Below are 20199 nucleotides of genomic sequence, written 5' to 3' on the forward strand. Positions count from 1 at the left end.
GGGGCGCCATAGGCGCCGAGCCTCAAAATTGCGGGCGGCTGGTCGGCCCGCGAGGCTGGTAACGGTATCGTTACAAAGTAATATTTCCGTATGATACAACGAGTAACTAGCAAACTTTTTTTCACTCACAAATTGACCGCTCATCGAATTAATCCACGCACTTTATCGATAAACTGAATTTATTAAAAAAAAACGATGTTATACGTCATTATATTTTCATATTTTTGAAACTATCGAATTTACAATGTCGGAGGCTTTAGCCGATCACAGGACACATGATAGCGTCGATCAGGCGTAATGTGATACATTCAGTCGTTCGGCAGCCGGCAGCTAGCAACGCTAGTACTGACGTAACTTGCTTGTTGTCGTCGCGCAGTCCCCGCATCGAATAACACGTTTCTTTCTTCGAGTTATTTTAATAATTAATCGTTAGTAATCAGTAGATTGTGATTAACCGTTATAATAGTTAATAAATTCAATTTATCGATAAAGTGCGTGGATTAATTCGTAAAAGTTCGATAAGTGGTACAATTTGTGAGTGAAAAAAAGTTTGCTAGTTACTCGTTGTGTCACACGGAAGTATTACTTATTGAGTCGTATGAAGACAACGAATTACTACATAATAAGTAAGAATAAGTGAGAGAGAGAGAGAGAGAGAGAGTGCATGTGTGTGATCAGCTGTTTGCTACATGCGATGGGTGTAAAAGAGAAAGACAGAGAGAGAGAGAGAGAGAGAGAGAGAGAGTACGTGTGTGCGATCAGCTGTTTGCTACATGCGATGGGTGTAAAAGAGAGAGAGAGAGAGAGAGAATGTGTATGTGTGTGTATACGCATATACGTTCTCTCTCACACATACGCCCCATCACATGTAGCAAACAGTTGATCGCAGCGAGCGCCTCGCGTAATCACTAGCATCGGACGGTGAGTTGCGCCGCCCCTGCCTGCCTCGCGATTTTCTCTTTTCAACAGAAGGGTGAAGGAGAAGATGACATATATCGCACGATATTTTTCGATTTTCCTCACGGAGAAGGGGAGGGTGGAAGCCATATGCCGAGAGACATCTCCATCTTCGGCTGTCGTCATTTTGCCGATTCTTACACACCTGTTATTTTGCCGCATTTTTCCCTCTCACCCAAAAAACAATGCTCTTCATCAATCAAACTACCGGCCACTATAGGGGGCCAATCAGAGCGCAAAGGCCCCTATGCCATCGGACTACTTTCTACAAATACTACATCTAATTCTCATTCTAATAAGATTTCAGCATACTAAGACCCTGTTTTAAAATGTGGAGGACCCTGGTTCGAATCCCGAGTATTTCCACTAGCCTGAAAAAAATAAAAATATTAAAAAAAAAATTTTTAATTTAAAAGGAAAATTCCCTTGTAGATGTCCACGAGTTCCCTCCACTCTATTTTTCCGCAGACACTTTTGGGGGGAGGGCCCCAGACAGGCACAGCAGGGGATCGGCGCTAGTGGCCGAGTGGTGGAGTTTATTGTGTCTAGCTATAGTGGCCCCTATACTACTCACGTCGGTGAGCCGTCCGCCTGATAGTGTACGCCGCCGTAGCGACGGAGCGCTCACGCACATTACCAGGCGCGCGCACATTAAAGGTCGACGTTGATTCGTCAGATTTTACTCAATAATAATTCCTTTATTAAACGCTTTAGAAAAAAAATGTTACAGGATTTTTCTGTTCAGTTTAGTGTGCTCTACCTGCTTACGAGCATTGGCTTTGGGACACCCTGTATTTATATAGAGTATATCATTTCAAGTGATGAAGCTAAATATCTCTTAAAATAAAAGAGATTGAAAAAAATATTTCAGACAATAGTTTTATGGTTCCAAGACAGACACATAATAAAAATATGGACTTGACCTTGAGTGACCTTTTCAAGGTGAGGTCGATGTTATCGATGTTTTCTTAAATGGAACCCCACATTTTTTATTGCATATTCTTATAGCTTATCTCGAGAGCTTTTTAAAACACCATAGAAAAGTATTTTTTCATTAAGTATTTTTTGAGTTATTTTATATTTTATTTTGACATATTTTGATATAAAAAATAAAACAATTTGTAAAATATTTAGTTTTTGATAATTTTACCGTAATATTTTTATATAAAGAATAATAAGACAAATCGATTAGTATAAAAAAATCAAATTATTGTTTAAAAAAATACATTGTAAATCACATATTTTTTCTTAAAAACAATTATTTTTTTAATACTAATTGATTTATCTCATTATTCTGTACATACAGAATTACGGTAAAATTATCGAAAACTAAATATTTTACAAGATATTTTATTTTTTATATCAAAAAATGTCTGATTAAAATATAAAATAACTCAAAAAATACTTAATAAAAAAATACTATATAATAGCGTTTTGAAAAGCTCTCGAGATAAGCCACTAGAATATGCAATAAAAAATGTGGGGTTTCATTTAAGAAAACATCGATCACATTGATCACACCTTGAAAAAATCACTCAAGTTCATATTTTTATCATGTGGGCTCCTCGGAATTATAAAATTATTCTCTGAAACATTTTTTCCAATCTCTTTTACTTTAAGAGATATTCCATTGCATCATTTAAAATAATACACCTTGTATACATACATATATGTATGTAATTTACTTATTGGTTATTCATTAATGCGATATATTTCGCTTTCCCATTTTTCGTTATTATTCATATATCATATGTCAAAGCGCAAAAATTCGCTTTTACATAATAAATACATTGTTACATTGAATTCGAGATGTAAAATCAACTCGATTAATTCTTCCACAAATAAAATAGATGAGATATTATGTTTCTTAATTAAGCAACGTAAGAGAAGACAATTACGCGCGTAAACTCATTACTGTTCGCTGAATTAAGCTTGCTGTAAAACTACAAGAATTTTTGTGCCGTATGCATCATTTATTGTATTACCCATTATTACATGTGCATTATAAAAAATATACTAATAGTATATAAAAAAGCATTAGAAAGTTATAATTATGTTACGTCCAGACTCGAGGAAGGATAAGTCGACGGAAGGGCGCAAGAATTATCTTTTATTTTCCCGAAGTTTAAACGTCTCGTGGCGTTCGGAATCGGGTCGAACGAACTGACAGGTCCGCAAAGCAGGTAAACGACCGTTCGGATCGCTATTACGCTGTTTATTCAGACGTTCGCTCGGTGGTCCTTTTTCGGTCAGGGAATTTAATCCCTTTTACGCGGGATGGGACCTAGTGCGATCTTCGTACTGGGAACGAGAGAGGGGTTAAGAAATGTTCAATTAATAAAAAATATAATTTTATTCATTAATAAAAATAAAAGTTCGAATACATGGTATATAATATATATGTAAGAAGTGATTACATTTATCGTGTGAGTGTGAGTGGTTGTGTGATTGAGCTTATCGCTCCGCGGGTGTTACAATGGTACGGAGAGCATCAGTCAGAATGACGAGGGAAAGTCTCTACCGTTAAATTTTAGGTTCTGACTGGTTAATACAATGTAAAGGTTTAATAATAAATAATAAAAAATAAATAAAAACATGTGTGTGTATGTGTGAGAGTGAGTAAGAGGATGCGGTATGAAGGAGGGAGAAAGAGAGAAGGGGGAATTTTTAGGTTTGGTTAATCTTGGTAAGATGAGTCGGCTTCCAGGTCGGGCAATTCGTTGCAAAACTCTTCTATCGCTTGGTTGAATTCCAACTCTGAAAGGTGCGGGGAAGTTGGGGGTGAATTGTTTAGGAGGACAGTAGATAGAGAGGAGAATGAACGAGGGGAAAGCGGAAGTTCAGTGACTTCGGGGAAGTAGATTGGGGAGTAGCTGGGGGAGGGGTAGTTAGGCGAGAGGGGAAGAGTAGGTCTAACAGATACTGTTGTTGAATTGTTATTGTGAGTAGCGCAGAATCTGCATTTTACCGGCGTTCGAGTCCTCCGACTCCTGTGAATGACCGTTTGGCTTGGACTGCCGGATCTGGTTTTCACTATGAAAACCAGCGTTAATATAATATAACGTAATGCGTTATATCTCACGAGGGTTAATAGCGCAAATTCAATTGGATGAATGTGACTTACTTTTTGTTTTGTAGGTGAAGGGGTGGAATTTCTTAATGTGCTGGGTTGCCGGGTTCCAGATTAGCCAGGCGATGAGTGCACTGGTATAATTTTTCTAGTAGTTTTCGCGGTGCCACGGCACTTAATGAGACTTATGTTAACTGAAGACGCAACAAGAATTAAGTGAATAAAACAAGTGCTAAGTAAGTGAAGTGGTAAGCAAGTGAGTGAGTGGCCCTTTGGGTCATGGCCCTCTTTTTATATCTCTTTTTTAGGGGTGTATTCTAATTTCTAAGAGTGGGAATGTTCCAAGTCTCCAACGAATTAAAAATTATGCCAGTGCCCTCATTAGGCGGGGTGTTTCTCCTACTTTTTCGAATTTTTACCCGTGGCGATCGTCGATTGGTGATCTCGATATCAGTTGGGCATTAGATTTTGTCTTGCGCACGTGATCTGATTAGAAAGGGTCTTACCGTCGTTACTGGATATGTCGTCACAGGAGTTTCATCATTATTGATTTAGTTACGTTTGTCGGATATTTTCTTAGAGGGAATTTTATTATCTTTTCGATATGAATTTATTCTTCCGTTGGAAAATTCTATTTCGAGGGTATCTACTGATTTTATTTATTTTTAGGCGACTCGCGCGGTTTCGTCACCGGTCTCTCGCGTCTTTCCCACGGTTGCTCATAGATATTGATATTGACAAGTGACTAAATGTTTAAAGAAATGCGTGGCGCAAGATGCTCCATTTACTGAACGACTTATTTTTATCACCGATCGATTATCGTTGCCGCAACATTGCGAAAGGAAGGAATCGTGGAGTCGCCAGGACGTAACAATTATATAAAAAAAATTTATGTATCATTAAAAATTAAATATTTTTAAACAAAATTATAAATCAAGATAGAGTTGCATAAAAGTTATGGACCGAAAAAATATACAACAATTATCTGTTGCATTATAAAATATATCTTTTAATTACAGTCATAAATTTTATTATTTTTTTGTATATCAATGTATTTTTATTTTATAAAGGTAACGATGCGCTATTTATCAACGTTACATTACATGTTTGTGGTCAAATGAAGATTCTAAGAGCCCATTTCGCAAACTTAGATGTTACGTGTTCGTAAATCTACAATCGGTTTAACCAACTTTTACAGAGGCATATTAATTTGATAGGAATGACCAGAAAACTTGCCGATGTTATTAGTCTTATTTTATTAGTAGAACTCTTCGTTTTAAGCATATGTATATGCGTAATGGGTGAATATTATATTATATAATACCATTTTGCAAAATATGTATTATAAATTAAATGGAAAAACTGGCAGATAAAAGCCAAAGAGACGCTGGTATTAGTGTGCAAACTTATTATTAAATTTTATTAACAAATGTGCATTAAAAATGATCCGTTTTGGACCGTTTCTTGGTCTATCTTCAGCGTGGGTATAAATATATAAAAATTAAATTGATATTTTTAAATTTAATAATAAGTTCGCACAATAATATCCGCGCTTTAGCTCTTATTTGTCAGTTTCTCCACTTAATTATTTGTAAACTGAGCCTATTGCTGTTATTAATGTATTATAAATTAAGTTTTATAAGAAAATCTATATATTTAACAGGCAAATATTTTTTTTCCAGGACTTCAATTTATTATAGCATTGAAAAACAAAGATACTGTTATGATTGGACAAAGTTTAATGGCACAAATTATTTGTTTTGTAAAGCTATCAATGTACAGTTTTATCGGAAATTATTTAGAATTCCAAATGGAAGATATAGGCTACTCTATTTATCAAAATACATGGTATGAATTTCCTATCACACTGTCGAAAAATCTAGTCTTCATTTTTATGCAAACACAAACTCCAGTCATGTTTCAAGCTGGGAATTTCATTGAGGTAAATTTGTCAACTTTAGTAAATATTTTGAAGACTTCTTTTTCGTATTTGCCTATACTTCGTATAATGATCGATACATAAAATATAACGTATGTAAATATAAAATATTATAGTTATATTTATTCAAATATCTTATCAATAAAATATTATAGTTATATTTATTCAAATATCTTATCAATAAAACTGTTAATTAAGATCGCATTTAATTATTATCAATCATTGGATTATTATATTATAGCGACAAGATAAAATTTCTTAACAATATTATTTACTTATATCGCATTATATATTGTATATTGTAACCGTCTTTTTAATTAATAATTATTTGATCATTCGGCGGGCGATTCTTCGGTGCCCACGGCACACCTTCGGCGCGTATTTCTAATATCGATCACGCAGTCCAGAAAATTCAATTTTTTGCAAACTAAACCGAGTTGGGCGCCAGGTACGGCAGGCCGCACTATTCACGATAATAGCAACACCGAAAGACAATTGCGAGACCGATAATTAACGCGACGGCAAAATTCCACAGTTACTCAGGGTACTCGCAATGGTAGAGGGGGTTGTTCGGGAGAAACGGGAGAGATCTTGAGAATCGAGAACACGGAAGTCAAAATGAGCATTTGATATGTTAAAATAAAAATAACAATAATATATTAAAAGAAACAAGAGTATAAAGCAGTTTGCACAAGTAATAATCTTGGATGGCAGTAGTTATTTTACAAGCGAATAAAATTTCATATTCCTATACAGCACCGAAAGATTGCAGAAACGTTGCATAGATCTTGCATTGAAACATTGTAATATTGCATGGAAATTGCGAAATGTTTCTGCAATGTTACTGCAAGTCTGCGGCAACGTTGAAATGTCCGCCCTTAGAAATATTACAATGTAATATTACAGTAATGTTACGGTGCAATGTATTTGTAATATTGAAATGCGTTGCTACAAATATGCAGAACGCTTTAAATTTAATAGATAAACTTTGAAAATATATAAAGACATCCAAGAGAAATAAGAAAAAAAGATTGTGAATTTACGCAATTACGAGTTTTTTCTCTCATGGATGTCTTTATATATTCTCGAAGTTTATTTATTAAAGTCTGAAATATCGTGCATATTAAAAAATTATTATTAAATTTTTGGTTTTATATAGGAATGGAAACTATTTAACAATTTCCTGTTATCTAGTTAACATCGCTATTTTATAAATAATTTACAAGTTTAAGAAAATAGTAATGATTAAATAATTTCATTCATAAAAGTTAAAATTTTACTTATATAGATATTACACTCTATTTTACATCTTAAGTAAACAATTAACAAATAATTTTAACTTTTTTGGATATTTATGTATCCGATTACTGAACAATCAGTTCAATATCTGAATTCCCTGTGTTGGGATTGTATCGGATAAATTAAACTGATAAAAATAGTTATAACTTTAATCTTATTAGCCGCTCTTTGCAGGCTTTATGTAATTATCGTGATTGAAACTTAAATGCGGGATTGATAACGCAACGTGCGCCGCATAGCGGTAAACAAACGAACTAGCGATTACCGAAAACTGTTTTTTGTTATGTTTTTGAAATGTTGCTGTAACATTCTCATAAAATATTACAATTATGTGTTCCAATAATGTCTCAACAATATTACATTGCAACTTGCAAGATTGTAATATTACTGCAATGAATTGCAATGTTCTGTGCTGTATGGGTTATTTCTATGGGGATCGACACGACCGTGCACTACCGTATCAAATTACCGGGCGTCTTAAGGTGGGTATACACTTAGCGAACGAACACCGAACGAACAGCGAATGCAAACGTTCATTATTATCATTCAGCAGATATATACGCCAAAGCGAATGCGAACAGAACGTTCGATTCGCATTCGGCTCGATTCCCTCATGAAGCGGTACATCAAAGACAATTCGTGCGAGAAAAACGTTCAAAACGTTTCGCATTCGCTGTTCGTTCGGTGTTCGTTCGCTAAGTGTATACCCACCTTTACATGCTGTAACTCGACTTTTCGGCCGCGAGGATTTCCGCCGTATGAGACTTATTTAGGCAGCGACAACTAAAGAACTCCCTCGAATGCGCCGGTAACTACTTTACGCATGCCCACGGATCCGCTCTGATATAATAAAAAGTTCTAAATGACACGGTTCGAATCGGTCCTTTAGCCGGCTCGCGGGAAGCCGGTATACGTCTCGATAACAATGACAACGACCTTTGCGTTGAAATACATAATATTGTATATAACTCGAGTGACTCGCGGAAACTAATAGCGGATTCAAAAACTCCCGACAGATTTTCGGCACGATATTTATAAATTTCGCTTTCCTCTTACTCTAATTTTCTACCATATAATACACGCAAGATACTCTCTAACAATACACAGAAAGACTACAAAAGAAGAGAAATAATACAAAAACATCACGTTAGAATTGCATTCATCTACGTATAGAATTTATTGGTTTTAATAAAAATGGACAAAGAATAATGGGATTGTGTTCAAATGGGTAAGTTAGTGATACGCACAGATGTCAATTAATATATTTTTTATAAATAAACTGTTTAACATATTTTTGTTTATTTAAATTAAAGAAACTATTGATGAAGTAAAAAAAAATTGAAAAAATTGTTATATCTTGCAAGTTTCTTTGTATTACTTTACTACAATACATACAGAATGTTTAAGATAAAAAAGATTTTTTTAATGTAATTTTAATATAATAAATAATAGAAATGACTATTTTTAGTGGATTCGCAAATATTTGTAAAGCTGATAAATATCTCAGTTGGATCATACCTGATGAGTGGACGATGGAAGACGCCGCCACGGTTCCTTGCGTATATAGCACATGCTATTATGCTTTGTATTTGAGAGGTAAAATGAAGAAAGGCGACAAAGTGTTAATTCATTCTGGTACGTAGGCGTTGGTCAAGCAGCAATTCACCTTGCACTTTACGAAGGTTGCGAAGTGTTTACAACGGTTGGGAATATGGAGAAACGACACTTTATAAGAGAAACATTTCCCTCTATTTCCGAGGATCGTATCGGAAACTCTCGAGACACGAGTTTTGAACAAATGATTATCCAGAAGACGGAGGGTCGCGGAGTAGATATCGTATTGAATTCTTTAGCTGAAGAAAAACTGCAAGCATCCATCCGTTGCTTAGCAAAAGGTGGTCGTTTCCTCGAAATTGGAAAGTTTGATATGATTTCCAATAATCCTTTAGAAATATTTGCATTCTCAAAAGGCATTAGTTTCCACAGTATAATATTAGACAATTCTTTTTGTGCCGGACCAGAAAGTAAGATGATATTGTCGAATAAACTAGTAGAAGGTTTAAAGCAAGGAGCTATCAAACCATTGTGCAGAAAAGTTTTTGAAAAAGATGAGATAGAAGCTGCATTTAGATATATGGCTGCTGGAAAGCATATCGGCAAGGTATAATTATTTTTTGGTATACGTACAATAGAGGGTAACTAGAATTGAAATATTAAATTCTCAAAAAATATGATATATATATATATATATATATATATACACATAAACGAAGACAGATTTTTTTAATACGTAATATAAAAGATAACATAAAGAGAACAAAAACTGTGTGCCCTTTTTTGAGAATTTAATATTAACAAAGAAAAAACAAATATATATATACAAAGATATTGTTTTATATTTTGAAATATATATACAGGGTGATTCAAAACAACCTTCTGTCCTTACACTGTCATATACTTGACACTATTCTAAGACGATTTTTTTTTGCCAAAATTTTTTCCGAGGCTTAGTTTTTAAATTATAAGCCAAAATAGTTAACGAATTACGGGCCGCGTACACAAGGCAGGCAGGAGCGGAGCAACTCACCGTCCCATATTGGTGATTACGTGAGGCGCTCGCTGCGATTAACTGTTTGCTACATGGGGTGTATGTGTGAGAGAGAACGTATACGCGTATACACACAAATACACATTCTCTCTTTCTCACTCACTGACTCTTACCTTGTATGTAGAGATTCGTTGCTCTTATACGACTCAATAAGTAATATTTCCGTGTGATACAACGAGTAACTAGCAAATTTTTTTTCACTCACAAATTGTACCACTTATCGAACTTTTACGTATTAATCCACGCACTTTATCGATAAACTGAATTTATTAAAAAAAACGATGTTATTATACGTCATTATATTTTCATATTTTATAGTTTTATATTTTAGAAACTATCGAATTTACAATGTCGGAGGCTTTAGCCGATCACGGGACACATGATAGCGTCCGCGTCGATCACGCGTAATGTGATACATTCAGTTGTTCGGTAGCCGACAGCCGGCATGCCGGCAACGCTAGTACCGATACAACTTGCTTGTTGTCGTCGCGCAGTTTCCGCATCGAATAACGCGTTTCTTTCTTCGAGATATTTTAATAATTAATCGGTAGTAATCGGTAGATTGTGATTAACCGTTATAATCGTTAATAAATTCAATTTATCGATAAAGTGCGTAGATTAATTCGTAAAAGTTCGATAAGTGGTACAATTTATGAGTGAAAAAAGTTTGCTAGTTACTCGTTCTATCATACGGAAGTATTACTTATTGAGTCGTATAAGGGCAACGAATTACTACATAAAAGGTAAGAATTAGTGTGAGAGAGAGAGAGAGAGAGAGACAGAGAGAGAGACAGAGTGCATGTGTGCGATCAACTGTTTGCTACACGCGATAGATGTAAAAGAGATTGATTGATTGATTGATTGATTGATCTTTATTAGCTTTCTCAGCTATTTGTAATACAAATCTAGTTTACATTAATTACAATATACTCCTTTAACATTTGCTTAAACGGCACAATTCTTTCATTCCGCGAGAAAGACAGAGAGAGAGAGAGAGAGAGAGAGAAAGAGAGTGCGTATGTGCGATCAGCTGTTTGCTACGATGGGTGTAAAAGAGACAGAGAGGGAGAGAGAGAGAGAGAGAGAGAGAGAGAGAGAGAGAGAGAATGTGTATGTGTGTGTATACGTATATACGTTCTCTCTCACACATACACTCCATCGCATGTAGCAAACAGTTGATCGCAGCGAGCGCCTCACGTAATCACCAGCATCGGACGGTGAGTTGCGCCGCTCCTGCCTGCCTCGCGTATGCGGCCCGTAATTCGTTAACTATTTTGGCTTATAATTTAAAAACTAAGCCTCGAAAAAAATTTTGGCAAAGGAAAAATCGTCTTAGAATAGTGTCAAGTATATGACATTGTAAGGACAGAAGGTTGTTTTGAATCACCCTGTATATATTTATATATATATATATTATTTTATATTTTGAAATATATATATATATATTTCAAACTATGAAACAATATCCTAATAAATTATTATTATTTGCAGATATTGGTAAAAAATCATAAGGAAGATGAACTCTTGGATGCACCTATACTCGCACATCCCCGGTACTACTGCCTGGAACATAAATGCTATATCGTTTTAGGTGGTCTAGGTGGTTTTGGTCTAGAATTAATTGATTGGTTGATTTTACGTGGTGCAAAAAATCTTGTAGTCACATCGCGAACTGGAATAAGGAACGGGTATCAGCGATCAAGAGTAACATTATGGCAATCTTACGGTATAAATGTACAAATCGTTACAGCTATTGATACTTCGAGATATAAAGACTGCGAATCTATATTAAAATTTGCCGAAGAACAAGGTCCTGTGGATGCTATATTCAATCTCGCAGTAATGTTGAAAGATGGCATATTCAAGAATCAGTCCCCGCAAACATTCGAAGAGTCTTTCGTGTCAAAGGCATGGACGACGAAAAAGATGGACGAATTATCGAGAACAATATGCACTCAGCTTCAACATTTTGTCGTTTTTTCTTCCGTTTCATGCGGAAGAGGCAACGCAGGCCAAATAAATTACGGAATGGCAAATTCCGTAATGGAAAGAATTTGTGAAAGAAGAATGAAGGAAGGTTTACATAGTTTGGCTATACAGTGGGGTGCAATTGGTGAAGTTGGGCTTGTCGCAGATATGCAAGAAAATGACGAAGAACTTGTTATTGGAGGTACATTGCAACAAACAATATCCTCTTGTTTGGACACATTAGAAATATTTTTACTACAAGATCGGCCAATCGTAAGCAGCATGGTTGTTGCTGAGAAAAAAAATTCTAACCAAGCAATGAATCCACTTGAAGCAGTTGCAAATATTATGGGTGAGTTTGTAAACAACTGTAATATAAAAAATTTGTGACGAAACATTTATAGAAAAAAAATTTTTATTCAATAATGTTATTAAAAATATATTATATTGATATAACAAAGTGCATTAAAGAATATACAAGAAATGTAGGCTTCAATAGTTGTTAAGATAAAAAAATGTTTGATTAAAATTATATCAAAATATATAATTTTTAAAATAGGATTGAAAAATTTAAACACAGTTGCGCCAAACGTATTACTGGCTGAGCTAGGCATGGATTCAATGATGGCGGTAGAAATTAAACAGACATTGGAGAGAGTATTTGATATTTTATTGACAGAACAAGATATTCGAAATCTCACTTTCGCTGGACTTAAAAAAATGACAAGTGCAATCAAACAAGGAAAAACGTACGATGCTATTGAAACCGCAACAAATAATTTAGTCGGTTTCGAAATATTGACACGAAAACTTAAGGATTCTGATTTGAGTTCAGATATTTATGTAGAACTAGATACAAAAAGGGAAGTTGCTGAAAACATAATATTTCTTATACCAGGACTCGACGGATCTGCAAGCGTATATAAATTGATAGAATCGGAAATTAAATCTTTGGCGATATGTTTGCAACATGGTGCACTTAATATGCCGGACGTTACTTCTTCAATAATGAAATCAGCAGGATATCTTTTGCCGGTACGTAATTATAAAATAGTCTATTTAAGATAGTTACTTAAATTGCTGTGTATTTAAACAACTATATTTGATTATACACACGCTCTCACTCGTTTTTTATATACTATCTTATATATGCTTATGTTTATTTTTTTAGTACATAATGGAGAAAATGGAAGATCGAAAAGAATTTTTAATAGTGGGTTATTCATTTGGATCCTTAATTGCCATTGAGTTAGCAAGATTATTAGAAGCTAAGAATTTCGTTGGACGGTTATTACTTATAGATGGAGCTCCTGATTGGTTAAAATTTTTGATTGAATTGCATAATTATACTTCACAACAAGAACTACAAAATGCCATTCTACTTAATTTCATGAAAATGTATCTCGAATCTGACAATGAAATGGTAAGTCAATTATTGAGACCAAATTATGATTTTTTACTACAAAAACGGTTTACGTAATAGTGTTTATATACGATTAATATATATGAAAATGTATAGAAAATTATTTATTAAAATATTAAAATATTCTGAATGCCTTATGCACTTTTATATGATAAAATATCGTTTACCTTATATAAGGTAATATCTTATTTACATATAATACAAATTATAGAAGCTTTGAAGGACTCGTTTAAATGGTTTTCAATGAGTAAGAAAGAATGATAATAATGATAGTATATAAGAATTATATAATATTTACAATGATTGAAATATAATGTCTATTTTTTGAGCACATGTGTAAAATGGATATCAAATTGAAACAATAATTCTTGACTACAAATTATGGCTAATAATTAAAAGATAAAATAATTTGACTTACGTTGTTCAAAAATACAGAAAAAGTAATTAAGTAATAAGAATATGAACGTGTAGTTTGTCCGAAATGTGAAAATATAGTCTCAATTTTAAGTGTAGATTATTATTTTATTAGAATTTATATAAAATACAATATTTATATTATTTACAGTCTGCGTTAGAGTTGAATAATTGCAGTACATGGGAGGAAAAATTAGAACTATTTACTGCTCTTTTTTCGGAGAAGATCAATGTGTTATAGCCCGAACTGGCTATACACGAATTATTAAATATATTATTCTAAATACATATTATTTTATATGATTGCTCAACGTGTAACGCGAATACAGATCACGCTACGAGCGTTGACCGAACAAGCGCTGACAACGCGAGCCACGCGCTAAGCCCGAGCGACCGTGCAATCAGTTCATTGCGAAAACGCGGAAATCAGGGCAAGCGGAAGAAGGACATTGCGAAAATGCAACGTAGAAGTCCTACTTAAAAGCGAAATAAAAAGGAATAAAGAGATTGCGAAAGTGCAAGCAAAGAAGTCCTACTTAGAACTTCTTAGCTTGCATCCGGATATTGCCAAAATCAAGCGACACGACACACAGCCTTGTCGCTAAACGACCCCCTCCCGGGTAGCCAAAGGGAGTTAATAAAAAGGCCCACCGCTAACGAACGGCGGGCAGTCTTTACCATTAATATTACGCGGGCAGTCTTGATCATTAATTAATATTACGCGGGCAATCTTTATTCCTTTACGCGAGTAATATCTCTAACAACCGCGAGTGTCAAAACGAATATCAATTATTATAATATTAAATAGCCACGCAGTCGGCAGAAATATACACGAAGAAGCGAGAGGCGAGTCTCGAGACCGAAACTCGACTCTAGACACGCGCACGTTAAGATAACCGTTATCGTGATACGCGACGTGAGCGAAAGTGCGGGAACATTGTAAATAAACCAAACCACAAATAAATCTGATATTAATCTATTTATTTAATGTGGAAAGTGTCCGAATTATTTAAATAAAGTTCTCAGGCGGAGCCCGAATTCCCAAATTCCTTCCGGCAAACGATCCCAACTACCGTGCCTCTCCGGAGGCACAACAAATGTATTAAGTGTTGAAAATCAAAAATTCTTATGTACAACAGTTTACGATCATCTATTGGCTACACAAGATTATGATATATCTTTGTTGCCACCTTTAAAATCATCTATAATATTGTTAAAACCTACACTTACGCCTATCACTTTTCCTGAACAGGATTATGGTTTACATAAGGTAAACTTTTGATTAAAGAGTACACAAACACTTTTCATCATTTTTAAGATATTTTTTACAAGAGAAATTATTTTTAGGTTACTGAAGGTGCAGTAAAAATACATTACGTAGAAGGTTCTCATATGACAATGATGGACAAAGTGGCACCATTTATTAACGAAGAATTCTAAAATAAATAGCTCTGTATCAATATTAAATTATCACTTAAAGAATATTATTGGAAGAATTATATAATCAAATATGTTTCTATTAAAAAAGTATATAATATTTGTAGAAATGTGAATACGTGTAAAAGTATTTGACAAAATAAAAGTTAGATCTATATATATTTGTTTATATGAGTATGCTGTTTGTCCGATAATAACTGTACCACGGGTACCACTGTACAGCGGGTTTGAGGACGAGTAGGGAAGTTTTCTATCATTTTGCCATAATTAATGAGAAATTAATTTTAAAAAATTGACTAATCCGTGCGAGTATAAGTACGCGGCGAAAAGGAACATTTTCCAATTTTACGAGATTGCTAGACGCAATACATAATTAAACTTGATTATCAATTTATTATTATTAATTATTAATTATTATTAATTATTAATATTTTGTTTTAGTTTTAATATACATATAGGGTTCAAAATTATTAATCTAATTTAAATATTTCCACAAATTTGCTAATATAAAGTAATGTCTATTAAGAATGGGATATAATGGCCCAGTGTAAGAGTCCAACATATTAGGGATGCATACAAATGTATTGTAAAAATAACTCAATATAACATAAATAAGCGTAGAACGAACGTTTCGGCTAATCTTTTAGCTATCATCAATGCACGGATTAAAATTAATATTAATCGGAAGATAAATCGTTAAAAAATCCAATCAATATTCGTTAATTTTCGTCCCAGTAATGGAGGAGTTGGCCGTTCTATCAACAGCAGTGATGCGGTTGAATATATCATGACGATTGAAAGATCTTGGTTGTACGGTTTTTGCGGTTAATCGATTAACAAGGGAACCTCGCAAACTCGGAAATTCTGATTTTGCTGAAACTTTACAGACATGTAGGGGGGTCAATAGATAAATTTAGAAATTTGTGGTTGCTACCCAAAAACTGTTCTAATAGGTCAAAGCATCCCTCATATATAGAGCGGCTGTTTGCTTTTCTCGATATATCTCAAAAACTATTTGAGATATCAAAAAGTGTTTTACACAAAAGTTTTATGGTAAGAACAGCTCTATTCAAATGCATTAATAAACATCTGAAAAAATAATTTTTTTTTTAAAGATCTCTAAAAAAAATTTTGTTTCAAATTATTTTTTTCAAATTTTTATTTATGTGGTTAAATAGAATCGTTTTTACCATAAAACTTTTGTGTAAACCATTTTTTGATATCTCAAATAGTTTTCGAAATATATCGAAAAAGGCAAAAAGCCGCTTTTCTTTTACCCCTTAGAACCGTTTTTGGACAACAACTGGAAATTTTTAAATTCATCTATTGATCCCCTACATGCCTGTAAAGTTTCATCAAAGTCAGAATTTTCGAGTTCGCGAGATTTCCTTGTAAAAATTTACGATATCTATTTTCCGGTTAATTTTAATTTTAATTGCGTTGATGATGATTAAAAGATTAGCCGAAACGTCCGCTCTACGCTTATTCATATTACATTAAGTTGTTTTTACAATAAACTTTTATGCACCCCTAATACTGCGCTGAGCTCTTATTGCTATTATAATCCATTCTTAATTGATTTTTATATTAAGATTCTTATTCTTATATTTAATAAAGAAATGTGGTTATACACTTTTCTTCTGAATAGCATTTCTGGATAATCAGGTAATCAGTTTACATTACTTTTTGTTGGAATTACCGACGGCGTGCGATCCAACCTTATCTACCTCTCAGTTATGGAAAGAGCTACTGTGGCGCTCTAACTATCTTGTCTCTCAGAGACACGGACCTTCGCAGTAGTATGTTCTAACCCGAGAGGTTTCTCGGTCGCAACAGGTTATGGGCCCAGGGTCACGCGAAAATTCGGCATAAAAGATCTAGAAAGTTGCGAAGCACGCCAATCAGGCGGACGTCGAGTGATATCACTATATTCCGAGAGTTACGTGAAGCACCACGAAAATGACCGCGACCGGCGTAGTTCAAGGTCCTTAACAAGGACAACTACGAAACGTGGAAACTACAGATGCGCGCCGTTCTCATAAAAAACGACGCGTGGGGTTACGTGAGTGGTACAATCGTAAAACCCGAAGTGCAACGGAACGATGCGGCGTCGGCAAAAGCCGAGCGTCAATGGATTGCGGCCGACCTAAAGGCACAATCGGACATAATTCTTGCCATGAATCCGTCCGAAATCAAGCAGACGAAAGGATGCGAGACCTCGCGTGCAATTTGGCAGAAGCTAGAAGGAATATACCAGTCAAAAGGGCCAGCGCGAAAGGCTGCTTTATTAAATCATCTTATGTCCCTAAGGCTGCAAGATGGCGGCGACGCGCGCGATCATTCTCGAAGATTTTTCGACACGGTAGATCATAGCCTATCGGCTGTCGGAACTGGACGTCGAGATCAACCAAGAACTATTGGCGGTCATGCTTCTGCGGAGCCTACCGGAAAGTTACGAAAACTTTAGATGTGCAATATCGTCACGCGACGAACTACCGCCTCTCGAGATGCTTAAAATCAAAATTGCGGAGGAATACGATGCTCGCAAGGAAACGGACAAGAGCTCGGTGCAAAGCGCGATGTTCGCCGGAAAGTCGAAAGGCGGAAGCAACAAAGGGAAAAACACCGACGCGAAAAAACGGGCAAGTACGGTAGTGCGAAAGATGACTCGAAAATAAAGTGCCACAAGTGCGGACTGATCGGACACCGGGCGAAAAATTGTCAAAAGACAAAGAAGCCGAGAGAACCATCCGAGAACAGCGTCGAAAGCGTGTGCCTTGCAGCGACGTCGGATACGTCGGGAAACGGAGATTTTCGAACCGGGAAACACGCTGACCGAGGCGGTTGGTGTTTTGACAGTGGCTGCACGTCGCATATGTGCAAGGATATCCAATCGTTCACACAAATCAATCGAAACTTTAATCGCGGAAAACTAAATCTCGCGAACAGTGCTTGCGCGGACATTGAAGGAATAGGCAACGCATCATTCGAAACATGTACGAGCGGTAAACGGAAGGCGATTGAGCTTAGTGATACGCTATACATACCGGACCTACGGGCGAATCTCATCTCAGTCGGTAAAATTACCGACAAAGGACATAAAGTCGTGTTTACCGACACGAAAGCTGAGGTAATTGACCGCGCCGACAAAATATTACTCACCGCGAAACGGGAAAGGGGACTTTATTATTTTCCCGAGTTAACAAACGCTGAGTGCAGGAAGATCTCCGGAACGGACGACGCAATGAAGACGGCGAAGAAAAATACCCTCGAAGATTGGCACATTCGCATGGGACATCTCAATGCCAAATCTCTCCGCGAGGCCATCAAAACGGGATCTATTCAAGGAATAGATGTCGAGAACATCAACGAAGATTTCCAGTGCCACGTGTGTCTCCAGGGGAAGATGCGTCGAACCCCATTTCCAAAGGTTTCGGAGAGAGTGACGGCCAAGGGCCAACTCATACATTCTGACATCTGTGGCCCGATGAGAGTCGCTTCACACGGAAAGAAACAATATTTTGCTACTTTCATAGATGATTTTTTGGGATGGTGTGAGGTAAGATTTATCAACCAAAAGAATCAAGTAATAAGCGAGTTCGAAAGTTTCAGAGCGCTGATGATCACGCAGCACGGAAAGGCGATAAAATGCCTGCAGTCCGATAACGGACGGGAGTACGTTAATCAGGAATTTGACCAGCTGCTCAGGAAACACGGCATTTTGAGACGGTTGACGGCTCCATACAACCCGGAGCAGAATGGCGTCGCCGAGAGACGCAACAGAACACTGACGGAAATGGCGAGGTGCCTGTTAATTCAGTCAGGCCTACCACCAACTTTCTGGGCGGAGGCCGTCAACACGGCTAACTACATCCGCAACAGGTCGCCAACTAGCAAGCTCAAAAGGAGAACCCCCCACGAAGAGTGGTTCGGAATACCACTGGACGTGTCTATCTTTAAACGTTTCGGAAGCGAGGTATTCGTCATGGACAGATCACCAGGCAAGGGGAAGCTGGAGGCACGGTCAAGGAAGGGGATCTTCGTGGGATACAGCACAGAATCGAAAGCCTACAGGATATGGTTACCGGAGGAGAAAAGAATCGAGACGTCCAGGAATGTCAGTTTCACGGACGGAGTTCAAACTCAGTCGACTGATAATTGGGAGGATTTCCTCCCGCGGGATGTCTCACGTCAAGAGATATTGAGTTCATCAGACGACGCAGACGCAGCAGAACGCGAAGAGCCACACATAATGATCAATCTACTCAACAACCGGGACTTACATCTCGAGATTGAGGAAGATGACCACGACGACGAAGGAGTCACCCGCGAAGAATGTGAAGGAAACGCATCAAGACGAGGTCCAGGCAGACCGAGAATAGAGCGGACCGGGCGTCCTGGAAGACCTCGCAAGGTCCATGGAGCATCGAACTACGCCGGAGAAGAAGATAATTTCGCTTTCCTGAGCGAAATCCCAATGGCTCAAGCAATGGCCAGTCCAGAATCAGCCGAATGGACGAGGGCCATGGCTGACGAAGTAAAATCGATTCTCAGAAAGGACACGTGGGATCTAGTGGACAGGTCAAAGGCATCTAAGATAATCGGTAGCCGTTTCGTGCTACGAAATAAATATGGCACAGACGGCGCTCTGGAGAGGCGTAAGGCCAGGATAATGGCGAAGGGCTACGCCCAACAATATGGCAAAGATTTTCACGAGACATACGCGCCAGTAGCGCGACTAGTTTCCATACGATCGACGATCGCATTTGCAGCGAGAAGCGGAATGCATATCCGACAATATGACGTGGCAACAGCGTACCTGAATGGGGAGCTGGACGAGGAGGTGCACATGGAGGTACCAGACCGGATGGAAGAGATTCTGGAGTACCTCGTCCGCACAGAAGGGAACAAGGATCAGGTGACTATCAAGGCAACAACTATGTTGAGCGCGTTGGCAGCGGGAGATAAGGTATGTCTTATGAACAAAGCTCTGTATGGCCTAAAGCAAGCCGGCCGCGCCTGGAATAAACGACTGGACAGGGAATTGCGAGCGTTGGGTGCGAAGCCTACAAACGGGGATCCCT

At 36.7% G+C, this 20199-nt stretch overlaps 1 protein-coding gene and 1 pseudogene across 1 annotated transcript; both read left to right on the top strand.

Moving 5' to 3' along the window:
• The window catches only part of LOC138941803 (uncharacterized), a 128919-nt pseudogene extending 122869 nt beyond the window's left edge, over nt 1-6050 (top strand).
• Nucleotides 6051-7657: 1607 nt separating this feature from the next.
• Nucleotides 7658-15224, top strand: LOC138941804 (fatty acid synthase-like). The gene is given in 10 exon segments (XM_070311683.1): nt 7658-7747; nt 8417-8493; nt 8734-8903; nt 8906-9426; nt 11365-12193; nt 12401-12876; nt 13013-13264; nt 13830-13918; nt 14786-14948; nt 15026-15224. Coding segments are annotated over 10 exon segments (2760 nt in total). The 3' UTR covers nt 15119-15224.
• The last annotated feature ends 4975 nt before the right edge of the window (nt 15225-20199 follow it).

The sequence above is a fragment of the Polyergus mexicanus genome, unplaced genomic scaffold (assembly GCF_030449975.1).
Source record: "Polyergus mexicanus isolate NDT 795.1 unplaced genomic scaffold, iyPolMexi1.0 SCAF_20, whole genome shotgun sequence".
NCBI lineage: Eukaryota > Metazoa > Arthropoda > Insecta > Hymenoptera > Formicidae > Polyergus > Polyergus mexicanus.